Below are 13,856 nucleotides of genomic sequence, written 5' to 3'. Positions count from 1 at the left end.
TTCTTTCCTCTTTCTTTCGCTTTCTGTACCTGACTGACATTTCCTGGTTCAGACTCTGTGCTGCTCATTAACGATTCTTCAATCTGAGGGGTTAAGGAGATACACAGTTGTTTGCCCTGTTCACACAAGTCCCAAATGCTCTGTAGCTGCGCCGTTTCAATAGTTGTCTGACGAGAACTTCCAGTGCAAAATTCCATAGAAAGTCTATGGGGAAGTGTAACGAACAGGCCCAATACCTGCTAATTAGCATTGCTTAGGGGTAAAGCAGAAACACTTGTTATTGTATTTAGTTTACTGGATATGATGCAAGCCCTCGTGATCTTAGACATCAGACACTCAAAGAATGAACAGCATCAGGCCATGGTTTAGCTTGCAAACTATTAACAGGTTTATTAAAAATAGCAGGTAAGCAGATAATACAGCAGCCAGTAACGTTTTTACTGAATTTTTAAACTCAGACTCTCTCTTTGGGTACAAAAATAACAAAGGGAAAGGGAAAACTCCTTGAATGCTGACAACAATGCAAGTCTCATCTGCCTGCCCCAATGATGAGTTATCCTGTCAGATCCCCAGACCAATTCTGGCAGCTGAACGTCAACCTGATTGTTATAGTTTACTCCAATGACATAGCCAGGACAAACTACAGTTCTGTCTAAACAGACTGAACTAAAAAAAACAATCTTTGGGGTTGGTTTTTAGATCATAATGTATTAAAGTTACAGGGATTCGAGGCTTAATGGAAAACAGGAGGATGGAGAGCTAAAGAGAAATGGGTATGAGTCTTATTTAAAATTGAGTAAAAAAAAAACAAAATGCTGTATGGGCTCATAATTAATGATCAAACTAGCAAAGATCGGCTTTCTTCTCCCTTCTTGCTGGCCTACTTTATTCCTTTTTTGGATGTAGCAATCCTCAAACCAATGTTAAACATGGGTGATTCGTTTTCTAGCACTTCCTGCTGACATTACACCATTTTTTACTCAAACATACTTTTTTGCCAGAATGTTAGGTCCAATTAAGGGTTAGCGTGCAGCAGCTGGATAGCAAGCATACTGTCCCTCCATGGTGATGACCTTTGAGCTCTGAAAGCAGTGGTTCACTTAACAGACATGTGCAGGGTGCAGGCCAGGGATGTTGGTGTGATGACACAAACACCCGAAACGGTCATGCATGCCAGCGCATTGTAAACCAGGTGCTAGTGTGCTAAGTTAAAGTATAAACTTAAGGAAGAAAGTACACAATGCACATTCAAATTTCTAGGAAACTTTACAAACATTACTTTTATTAAAAATAAATTGATCAAGGTGGAAAATAAAGTTATAAGTATATAAAGAAATACATTTACCAATATGCTATGCAGTGAAACAGAAAAGCGAAAAAATCTGCACTGGCTTATGTGTGAGAAAACAACTGTCATGTGCCGACCACTGCTTTGGGCACGCCCAACGTGACAACAGTCAGGGTGCACCTGACAGCATAATGTCATTTTGCAGCATGACTATCTGGTGTCCTGGTCTTCACCCTGGTTAGGTAGGTTGAATTCATATTCCAGCCTGGATGCAGAGGTGGGATGCTGATCTGACTCCAAAGTTATACTTCACCATTTTCCCTGATTTGAAGTAGAAACTGTTTTGCATCAATCCACAAGCAGCAGCATAAAATAAAAAATAAAAATGACCAGTTGTAGGCCACATTTAGTAAAAGTTTACAATATAAGATTTCATAACACAGATATAAATCTGTGCAATCTCTGAGCCATGCCTTCACTAACATTAAACTTACACTAATGTACATTTTTGACATTGCTTACTTCAAAAATCATACACACACACACTAAACCAATGTTTGTAGTCCAGCTGCCGCATCTCTAGTATCCTCTACTTTCTTTCTCCTTTTTATCTATTAGTGCCTGTTCAAGACTCAATCTGGCATCTTTAAAACCTGGATTCAAGGCCAATGCTTTCTTGAAGTCTTCCAAAGCCTGGTCAAAAAATCCTATAAAGGAAAAAATTGCAAGTAATTTTGTTCTTTCTATTATGTAGTAATGTGCTGTTTTTTCAGAACTGATAAACTACTGTGGACCTCAAAGCGGCCATTTTTCACAAGAAAATGTGAAAACATCTTGTGTTTAAAAAGGACAATTGATTAAAAATCCCTTACAGCGTTCAGTCACAATTAACAAAATAATAATGTGATGTGAGAAATTATCTCTAATTTTCTTTTGAATTTGTTCTCGGGATGTGAGTGACACAGCAAGGCAACATTTATAGCCTATGCCTAGTTGTCCTGAGAAGCTGGCATTGGGCCTTCTCCTTGAACTGCTGCAGACCTTATGGTGGTGGTATTCCCACAATCGTGTGAGGTAGGGAATTCCAGGATATTGTTCCAGTAGCAATGAAAGAACAATATATGACCAAGCAAGGACTTTCAGAAGGCTTTCAATAAGGTCTCGCATAAGAGATTAGCATGTAAAGTTAAAGCACATGGGATTGGGGGCAAGGTACTGACTTGGATAGAGAACTGGTTGGCAGACAGGAAGCAAAGAGTTGGAATAAACGGGTCTTTCTCCGAGTGGCAGGCAGTGACTAGTGGGGTACCACAGGGATCGGTGCTAGGACCCCAGCTATTCACAATATATATTAATAATGATCTAGACGAGGGAAGTAGATGTAATATCTCCAAGTTTGCAGATGACACAAAGCTGGGTGGGCGTGTGTGCTGTGAGGAGGATGCAAAGAAACTCCAGTACGATTTGGACAGGTTGGGTGATTGGGCAGATGCAGTATAATGTGGATAAATGCGAGGTTATCCACTTCGGTGGCAAAAACAGGAAGACAGATTATTATCTGAATGGCAATAGGTTGGGAAAAGGGGAAGTGCAACGAGACCTGGGTGTCCTCGTGCACCAGCACCAGTCGCTGAAGGTAAGCATGCAGGTGCAGCAGACGGTTAAGAAGGCAAATGGCGAGAGGATTTGAGTACAGGAGCAAGGAAGTCTTGCTGCAGTTAGTTGTACAGGGCCTTGGTAAGACCACACCTTGAGTATTGTGTGCAGTTTTGGTCGCCTTATCTGAGGAAGGATGTTCTTGCCATGGAGAGAGTGCAGCGAAGATTCACCAGACTGATACCTGGGATGGCAGGAATGATGTATGAGGAGAGATTGGGTCGATTAGGCTTATATTCGCTAGAGTTTAGAAGAATAAGAGGGGATCTCATTGAAACTTATAAAATTGTAACAGGACGAGACAGACTAGATGCAGGAAGGATGTTCCCGATGGCGGGGGAGTCCAGAACCAGGGGTCACAGTCTAAGGATAAGGGCTAAGCCATTTAGGACAGAGATGAGGAGGAATTTCTTCACCCAGAGAGTGGTGAACCTGTGGAATTCTCTGCCACACAGGGCAGTTGAGGCCAATTCATTAAATATATTCAAGAAGGAATTGGATATATTTCTTGAGGCTAAAGGGATCAAGGGATATGGGGAGAAAGCAGGGACAGGGTACTGAATCTGGATGATCAGCCATGATCTCATTAAATGGCGGAGCGGGCTCGACGGGCCGAATGGCCTACTCCTGCTCCTATCTTCTATGTTTCTATGTGTGTGACCTGGAGGGGAATTTGGAGGTGTTATCTATAAATGAAGATGGTCAGATACAGCAGAAAGTTGTTGCAAATACAAATTATACCAATATATTATAAAGCAGTGACAGTGACTCATATTTTGTTTTTTTATTGCAGTGAAAATGCAAAATAATTCCTATCAAACAAACGACTTTTTCATCTCAATCAAAATATTTTTCAACCAAATAAATATCTGAAAAAAGTTACTGAGGATTTTGCATGATGGCTTTAATGATAGTGAACTCACAACTACAGTACACATCTCAGCACTTATTGACATTCAAACTGTACCTGCCCTAACTGGATGAATGATAACAGACTTCTGTCTAGCCACTAGGTGGTAGACTGTGCATTCTCCTCAAAGGACTGGCAGGATCAGTCCTACTTTACAGAAGCTAACACTGATCTTCACAGAGATACTAACAGTCTCAGCCAAAAGAAGCAGCAACATAGTAGGAAGAAGCCTTTAGGAACCTTTTTGTTCCTTGTTGAGAAGTCAACATACGAAGGATCAAGGACCATAATGTAGGACATTACCAAGGTTAGAAAGAGTAAAAAAGAAAACAAAGTAAATCAGGAAATGGTGATTTGGGAACTCCAAATTTAAGATTTAAATGGCCACAGGAAAGGAAAGTGAAAGGAAAGACTCAGATTTTCACAATCATGAAGTCCTAGGAAGGAATGAGTTAGAGCAGAAGCCTGTGCAATGTTCTCAGCACATTGGCAATGTAGAGAGGAAGACGAGCATGTAGAACAATATATTTAGAGCTTATAAGGAATGAGACAAAAGTTCGGAGGAGCTATGATCTTGGAAATATCGATGAATAGAGAAAGAAAGGTTGTGACATAGGTTGGAGGCTAGAGGTGAGCAAAGGATCAACTATCAGACAACAAGTTTTAGCTTTTATTTTGTCCAGAAGTACCTAACAGTTGTTGGAGATACATTCCTGAATATGGGAGCAGTGTTTTAAGTCTTGGATTGATTTAGGCTTTGTGAAGAATTAAGAGTTACTGAAGGAAAACATGTATTTGGAACAATACAAGTTACTAACTTTTTTGGAGGCAGGTTCAGCAAGGAGACATGGAAGTTCCAGTTAGAGAAAGAAAAACCAAGAATTTCAACAGATGAAGAAGCAAGAAGGGTGGAGTGATTCAAAGTGAGAGGTGGTACCTTTAATGGCTCCACCCTTAGCTGTTGGTTACGTTTGTTATCTAGAAGATAAGAGGAAACAAAACACTTCACTGTTTCTAAGCAGATCTCTTGTAAAATTATTTATAAATCTTTTCAGTGGAGATGTGTACTCCTCACCCACTCTTCTGATCTAGAGGCTAACATTTACAAGCAAGTTACTGACCTCTAATTGACCTCAGCAATTTACAAGTATCAACAATTACCTTGATTCCCACTGGGAGTACTTGAGCAGTGGCCTTACAGGAACAGGCAAGTAGACAATGCAACTATACTTTAGACCCCAGACAGCCCGAGGAGATCCACAAGCTACACCAAATTAGTTTTGCTAAAGCCTTCCTGAGAATGATCACTAAAGCTCTGCAAAAAAATTGTCCACAAGATCAATAATAGTATCCCTGTTTTTTTTCCTGGAGATGTTTGTGGTTTGGCTTTAAGTTCAGAATAAATCCATTGAAGAAACTATGAGCTGAATTACCCTCATATGCATGCCTACGAATTCATGACCTGAGGTATGAATGTCTTTCTAGCCTCTTCTTCCTTCTTGTCCTCTTCCACTTCAAGGAGATGGAAAGTCCCTCTGAAGCAACTACTTGCGTCAGGTGACTTGGCCGAAACAAAAGGGTCATTGGGTACCACCCGAGTTGTTTTGTGCTCCTTTGGCGCCTGTACTTGTATTGAGGTTGAGGTCCAATGAAATGACCCTGCTTCAGCCAGTGCTATGTCTAAGAGGTGGAGTGGTGTCTGAAGAGGCAGCCACTATTTTCACAAGCTAACCATAAGTTGGAATGAAGTTTCAAATACTTAGGATGTAGCTCTAATCCAATTGTTCAGGAAATCTCTAAAGGGAAGATCTTCGACAAAGGCTCTGCTCTTTCTTTTCAGAGAAGTGTGTTGCTGTTGATGGGTTAGGTCAATTGTTGGAGCTTCTTGTTGGGCCTCAGTAACAATAGGTTTTGAATGACATTAGGCCAGAACCAAGACAAATATGATGTACAGCACAAGGCTCTGCAGGGGGAAGGCAAAGTGCCTGAAAGGCAGTCAAGAACACAGGATATTTTTGCCAATGCCAAACTACCAGTATGATCAAAGGTACAGTGAGACACAATTTAAAGGCAGAATTTCAAACAGTAGATATCAAAAACATATGATTAACAATCTAAACTCTCAAAATTAATTTAATTTCACTATTTTACTATGGAAACACATGTAGACTGTAATAGAAAATGTTACCTAGTCTATATTGTGTCAGTCCTCGATTATAATATGGAACTTCAAAATCTTCTTTGTTTTGAATTGCTAATGTGTAATCATCCACGGCTTCATAAAAGTCTACTCTTAAGTACTTGATTTGGCCTCTGTTGTTGTATGCTTTAGCCAGGTCCTTAGCACAACAATTGCTGGACAAGAAAGAACAGTATTATAAGTTTCTAAGATGTTATTAACATCAATCTTACATGCCAAGGAGTAATTTTCTGACTTTAAATTGCAATAAATGGTTGGAAAATCATATGCAGCATGTGGCCAAACTTCTGCTATGTGCTTTTGGCAGGTAAGGCAACTCAGAAAATGACCACTAATGTCTCTGGGTCAAATGCAACAAGTGCCTTCCTTGTGAGGCTGAATTGGCTTGTCTTTAAGAAGCTGAAATCAAGCAATTGCACTTGTAACCAGGAAAGGTCTAACACTATCTTGTATGGATAAGGACTGAAAACAGCAGAAGTTAAGTGGGATTTTGATTTATTTATTCTATTGATTTTTTAATTCAACTTGCTGTATAAATATGCAACAGAAACTCAAGATGAACAACTATTTGATTGGGATAAAAAGTAAAACTGAATTCTGGAAGTATGAAAGAACAGAAAATACTGGAAATACATAATAAAAGCAGAAAATGTTAGAAATACTCAGGTCAGGCAGCATCTGTGAAGAGAGAAACAAAATTAACGTTTCAGATCTGTGACCTTTTGTCAGAACTGGAAGTTAGAGATTTAACCGTTTTTAAGCAAGTACAGACACAGGGGAAAGGGGGGGGGGAGGAAAGAACAAAAGGGAAGCTCTGTGATCAGGTGGAAGGCAGGAGAGGTTAAATGACAAAAGGGATGATGGTGCGAGGCAAAAGGGGATGGTAATGGGACAAGTAAAGAAACAAAAGATGGGTCTAGAGGAGTTGTAAATGGCAACAGCAGACTCATTTCTCAAAAAAATGGGAGCAGTGGTTATGATCTGAAACTGTTGAACTCAATGGCCCAGAAATTCGCGGGTGCAAGCCTCCGACCTGCACTTACCTAGCGCGCCGGCCGTTGTGCTGTGGGCCTGCGTGGGATTCTGATCCTGGGCCTGCCCCAACTGCCAGCGCGCAGTGCTTGCGTATCCCAGGGGCGCAGTTAGTTCGAAGCGTCCCCTGGGATCACGTGGGCCATGGAGAGCCAATGGTAGCAGGGAATCTGTATTCATAGATTTGACAGGAAGAGTTGTCAAATCTATGAATACAATTCAGCCCCAAAACATCACTAAAACTTCAAATAAATTTTTAAAAATCACATTTTTAAAATAACTATAAATTACATATAATAACTATTTTAAACAATAATATAAATTTTTGAAAAAGTTAATTCATTTCTAACGGGGCTAAAAATAAACTTACCTTTCTTTAAAGTATTTAAAAATAATAAACCTGTGGAAAAAATGTTTTAATTTAACTTAATTCACCACTTACCTTGTTAAAAGCAGGCCTTGCGACTGCTTTTTATAAGCATAGCTCCTGGAGACTTACCCTCCCAGAGAAACCTGCAAAAAAATACAGAAGTTCCAGGTGTACACATTGCCTCTCCGGCGCACGCTGTCGTGTATTGATTGCGAGTTTGACACCAGTCAATACGGTAATGTAATGTGCGAGTTTAACACCAGTTAATACGGTAATGTAATGTGCATTGCATTATGGGAATTACCCAGGAAAACGGCAGTCAGCCATTTTACACAATAAAGTGAAGATCACAGTTATGAGCCTGTCTGCCTGATTCTATGCTTTAATGCGTTCATACAACGTTGGCGACGAGGATAACGAACGGAATCATTTTAAATAGGTAGTTGCCCAAGTTTTAGCTAGCTAGGATGGAGAAGACCGGCATTCAAAATTTTGCATGCTTCGCCGAGCAAGCCACGTTGGGTCCAAGATGGCCGAGGTGGTTAACGTCTTTTGAGCTTTATGCCGACGGCAAAGGACTCATTATCGACGATACCTCTACAGCTGCCACAAAGCAGAGAAGAGCTCTACTTCTACACCTAGCAGGACCAGATGTCCAGGATATCTTTTCAACTCTACCAGACACAGGAGAGCCAGCAGACTACACGGCGGCAGTTAGTGCTTTGAATCACTACTTCGTGCCCCAGGTCAACGCAGCATTTGCTAGACAGGCTTTTCATAAGTTGTCCCAGAAGACAGGTGAGACTGTGCAACAATTTGCAACTCGCTTGCGGCAGGCTGCTAAAGACTGTGCTTTTGGGGCGGGTGCGGATAATCAAATAAGAGACGCCATCCTGAGTAGGTGCACGTCAGCCTATGTGCGGAGGAAATTGCTAGAGGAAGGGCAAGGTCTAACGCTCGCCCGCACATTACAATTGGCCTCACAATGTGAAAACGTCGAGGAGCAGATGTCAGCTATGTCATGTACAGAGAAGGCGGAGACAGATACTGTTCGTCGTGTTACACAGAAAAGAGGGTATTATGCGAAAAGCTCGACAGAGAAACCAAAGGGAAATGGCGATAGGAACGAAAGGAAATGTTACAGATGTGGACACACAGACCACATGGGCAGAGATCCGAAATGCCCAGCACGCGGACAAACGTGTCATAAGTGCAAGGGAAAGGATCACTTCTTCAAAGTATGCTGCACAAAGGGTACAAAGAAACAGTGTGAACAATGTAGAGGAACAAAATGACTTTGCATTTGCTGTTACTGGAAATAACGTGACAGAGAGACTTACCTTTTGTGTGGGGGGAGTAAACCCGAGAATGTTAATTGATTCGGGTGCAACTAATAATGTGATAGATGAGAATACATGGGAAGGATTAAAGTCAGAACACATTAAGTGTCAGTCACATGTCCCTAAGACAGAGAGAAAGTTATTCTCTTATGCTTCTAGCTGACCACTGTGAGTTAAAGGTGCATTCACATGTGGGATTACAATAGGTAAGAGAACTGAGCAGGCGGAGTTCATTGTGGTTAAAGGCCATGGAGAGCCGTTGCTAGGAAGGGAGACAGCCATGAAACTGGGAGTTTTAAAAATAGGCGCAGATGTCTTAGCTGTGGTAGATGTAAGACAGCTACTAGAACAGCGGTATCCAAAGGTGTTCCAGGGAGTAGGAAGGCTGAACACAAAACAGATCAGTTTGTATATCGACCCACAAGTGAAGCCTGTGGCCCAGCCACTCAGGCGTATACCATTCAACATAAGGGGGGGCAGTAGAGGCCAAAATAAAACAATTGAGGGACATGGACATTATCGAACCTGTAACTGGTCCCACCCCATGGGTAAATCCTGTGGTTATTGTACCAAAAGCGGATAAGGATGTAAGGTTATGCCTAGACATGAGACGAGCAAACCAGGCAATAGTGAGGGAACGATATCCAATCCCCACTGTTGATGAGATACTCCAAGGTATGAACGGCTCGAAGGTGTTTAGTAAGCTAGACCTGAAATGGGGTTATCACCAGCTAGAACTGACCCGAGTCACGAGAAATCACAATGTTTGCAGTACATAACGGAGTATACAGGTACAAGAGGCTGATATTCGATGTATCTTCAGCTAGTGAGCAATATCAGCACGAGATAGCTAATGCCTTAGCTGGAATAGAGGGTGTTGAAAACATCTCAGACGACATTATCGTGCATGCACACGACCAGGAAACGCACGACAGACGCCTGCACACTGTCATGACCAGACTAATGGAAAGTGGACTGACACTAAACTCAGAGAAGTGCCAATTCAACATGGACCGATTGATTTTCACGGGAATCCTGTTGTCTGAAAAGGGCATCGGACCATCAGCAGAGAGAGTGCGGGCGGTGGCAGAAGCTCGGGAACCAGAGAATGCTACAGAGGTGAGGAGTTTCTTGGGACTCGTTGGGTACAGTAGCAGATTCATCCCGCAGTTTGCAACGCTATCAGAGCCACTGCGACGCCTGATGAGAAAAGACACACCATTTAAATTTGGATCACAACAGAGACAGTCATTCAGTGCACTCAAGGAAGAGTTGGCCAGAGCCGGCACTTTAGCATATTTTGATAAGGACGCACCAACTAAGGTGATAGCAGATGCTAGTCCTGTAGGTTTAGGTGCAGTACTAGTTCAGGACCAACAGGGACAAGGTGCCAATATGCTATGTAAGTCAGAGTTTAACAGACTGTGAGAGGAAATACTCTCAAACAGAGAGAGAGGCCTTAGTTCTTGTATGGGCTTGTGAGAGGTTGCATCCATATGTGTATGGCCGAATATTTAACTTGGTAACTGACCATAAGCCATTACAAGTGATATACGGCCCACACTCTAAACCCTGTGCCCGTATAGAGAGATGGGTACTTAGATTACAGCCGTACGATTTTAAGGTGATACACATTCCAGGCAAGCAAAACATTGCAGACCCACTGTCATGATTGCTGGGGGAAGACAGCAAAACAGGAGAGACATTCTCATGGCTCAGATGAATACGTGAGATTTGTAGCTGTGAGTGCGACACCAAAAGCACTCACTACTAGAGAGGTGGAGGAAGCCTCTGCTACCGATCCAGAGCTGATTGAGGTACGGAGGCAATCACAAACGGACATTTTGAGAACTGTAAAGCTTATGCAGCAATTGCAAACGAGCTGTGCGTAGTGGGGTACCTAGTTCTTCGGGGAACACGCATCGTGCTACCCACAGTATTACACGCACGAGCCCTGGTGTTAGCACATGAAGGACACTTGGGAATAGTTGGAACAAAGCAACATCTCAGAACCAAGGTTTGGTGGCCTGGCATGGACAAGGCGGCTGAAAAACACTGTAAAGCATGCCACGGCTGTCAGATAGTAGCCAGACCCAACCCACCTGAACCGTTGAGACCAACACCATTACCGGAGGGCCCCTGGCAGGATGTAGCTATAGACTTACTGGGACCCTTGCCATCCAACCACTCCATTCTTGTGGTAGTTGATTATTATAATCGCGACTATGAATACGACATCATGACCTCCACAACAACAGAGAAGGTTATTGATAGTTTAGAGTCAATCTTCAACCGTCATGGTTTGCCAATCACCTGCAAATCTGATAATGGTCCCCAATTCAGATCTGAATTATTCAAAGAATACTGTGAAAACAACGGGATCAAACACCTGAAAACAACAGCAAAATGGGCTCAGGCTAACGGAGAAGTCGAGCGCCAGAATGCATCGCTGATGAAGAGAATCAGAATTGCTCAGTCAGAAGGACTAGATTGGAAACGTGAACTTAGAAAATATGTGACTGTGTACAGGAGCATTGACCATGCCACGACAGGAAAGAGCCCGGCAGAGCTGCTCTTTAAACGGAAAATGAGAGGAAAGCTGCCAGACATCACAGAGTCGCGCACAGACATGGAAGTACGTGACCGGGACGCAGAACAAAAAGGCAAGTCCAAACTGTACGCAGATGAACAGCGGAGAACACAATACTCAGAGGTGGAAGTTGGCGACACGGTGCTGGTACGGCAGGACAAAGTGGACAAGTTCACCACTCCTTTTAATGCCACACCCCACAAAGTTTTGAGTAAAACAGGGAGTCAAGTAGTAGTAGAATCTCCAGACGGAGCACGCTACTCGAGAAACACTACGTTTGTGAAGAAATACAGAACCAATGGACCAAAGGAGACACTCCATGAGCAGGAGGAAACACAAGGGGCTGAGGACAGTATAGTAGACCCTGACACACATACCACTGTGACACAGGCAATACCCACTAACACCAACATGTCAGACATACCCAATACAGCCAGACCTCAAAGGGTTAAAAGAAAACCCCAAAGACTGTCTGATTATGTCACAACATAAACTGTGCGAGAACTGCATGGGTGATGTTAAATGTTTAAACCTGGGAATTATTTAGTTGTGTGGTAAGACACAAGTTTGTAAAAAGTTTATAAACCAAATAAGTTATGCAGTGTTATTGTAAGCAACTGTTTGTAAACTGCAAGTTTGTTTCCAAGGAAAAGCAGGATGTCGTGTATTGATTGCAAGGTTGACACCAGTCAATACGGTAATGTAATGTGCAAGTTTAACACCAGTTCATACGGTAATGTAATGTGCATTGCATTATGGGAAATACCCGGGAAAATGGCAGTCAGCCATTTTACACAATAAAGTGAAGATCACAGTTATGAGCCTGTCTGCCTGATTCTATGCTTTAATGTGTTCATACAACACACGCGTTTGACCTATGAACTCCTTCCTTTAAGGGAACGGAAGTTCCGGTTGCCCGCGCATGCACGAAACCGGCACTTTCGTTGGGCCTACGCGAGTACCCAGTGCGTACTCACCCGTGGGGACCCGAATTTCTGGCCCAATGTTGAGTCTAGAAGGCTGTAAAGTGCCTAATCAGATGAGTTGCTGTTCCTCGAGCTTCCGTTGAGCTTCATTGAAACAGGGTCGGAGGCTGAGGACAGAGAGGTCAGAGTGCAAGTGGGGCGGAGAATTAAAATGGCAAGCGCCCGGAAGCTCAGGGTTATGCTTACGGACTGAACGGAGGTGTTCAGCAAAGCAATCACCCAATCTGCGTTTGGTCTCCCCAGTGTAGAGGAGACTGCATCATTAGCAGCGGTAGTTTATCTATTTATATTTATTTAGTATACTAAATTGCAAGAAGTACAAGTAACAGCGATTTACTTGGCTAAAAAAAGGCTGAACAATGATTATTATAAGGGGCACGGACGCACTTCAGATAGACTAGTAAACCAGCGTAATTTACTATTTTGGGGTATGATGTACAGAGGGGTGATTCTGTAAAATATAAAGTCCGAGCTGCAGTTCACTGGTTTTATTTCATACGGGTTGCGGCTGCTGTTTATCACCAGTCACTCCGAAGATTTCCCCCTTTTGCAGCTGTACGGAGGAAGATTCCACGCAATGTGTTGTGTCTAAAGATCGGCCCGACTTGTGTTGGTTATTAAAGTCACTGCTAACAATTCCCTAAGTGCTCATCGCTGCACGAATGTCCTGACTCACTTTTTCCATTCCCCCTCCGTGCAATTATGAATGAACTTGGTGTAGAATTCTTCTGCCGTTCTGAAGTTCTGCTTCAAGAATTCGAACTCTGCTTCTCTCAGAACGGCCGTACATTCCATTTCCCACACATTCCTTCCGCGTTGTGTCTCACTTCCTGTAACAGACCTGCAACAGACAGACCTTCTGGCCCAGGCCGGAATACGTCATACATTACGGATTGTGCGAGGGGCTTGTTTGACCTACTGTATCTCAATGTATAAATAACGCATTGAAATTTACATCTTACTTTGAAGGAGCCAAAATAGAGAGAAAGACAAGACTTGACATGTTACATTTTTGTTTTAAAACATCCACAATTAATTTAATATGTTAAACTGCTATACTGTGCCCACCATAAGGGGATGTCAGATCTTTTTTGATCCATGGTAAATACCAGGGACCAATGCAATTAAGCTTTAATTATATTGGTGCAGAAACAACCATGGGACTGAATTTCCATGGGGGTTCTCCCACTCATCCGCAGTAACTTGGGGGGAAAATTGTCAAAACCCTGGACGGCATAAATGGTTGAAAGAAAGAATTTGCATTTATATAGTGCCTTTCAGGACATCCCAAAACTCTTTATGGACAATGAAGTACTTCTGAAGTGTTGCAATGTAAGAAATGCAGCAGCCCATTTGCACACAAGATCCCACAAAAAGCAATGAGATAATGACCAGACCGTCTGTGTTAGTGATGTAGTTTGAGGGCTAAATATTGACCAGGGCACCGGGGAGAACTACCCTGTTCCTCAAAATAGTATCATGGG

General features: G+C 42.5%; 1 protein-coding gene across 1 annotated transcript; it reads right to left on the bottom strand.

Annotated features, from left to right (window-relative positions):
- Positions 1-364: 364 nt before the first annotated feature.
- Positions 365-13,232, bottom strand: ttc32 (tetratricopeptide repeat domain 32). The gene is made up of 3 exons (XM_085996859.1): positions 13,049-13,232; positions 6,043-6,209; positions 365-1,995 (listed from the first exon to the last, which is right to left on the bottom strand). Exons 1-3 carry the CDS (start codon positions 13,165-13,167, stop codon positions 1,868-1,870), a joined length of 414 nt encoding a protein of 137 aa, XP_085852985.1. The 5' UTR covers positions 13,168-13,232; the 3' UTR covers positions 365-1,867.
- Positions 13,233-13,856: the final 624 nt, after the last annotated feature.

This window comes from Somniosus microcephalus, chromosome 9, assembly GCF_052327205.1.
Source record: "Somniosus microcephalus isolate GS21.2 chromosome 9, FLI_Smic_1.0, whole genome shotgun sequence".
Lineage (NCBI taxonomy): Eukaryota > Metazoa > Chordata > Chondrichthyes > Squaliformes > Somniosidae > Somniosus > Somniosus microcephalus.
This window is presented reverse-complemented; position numbering and strand designations above follow the sequence as displayed.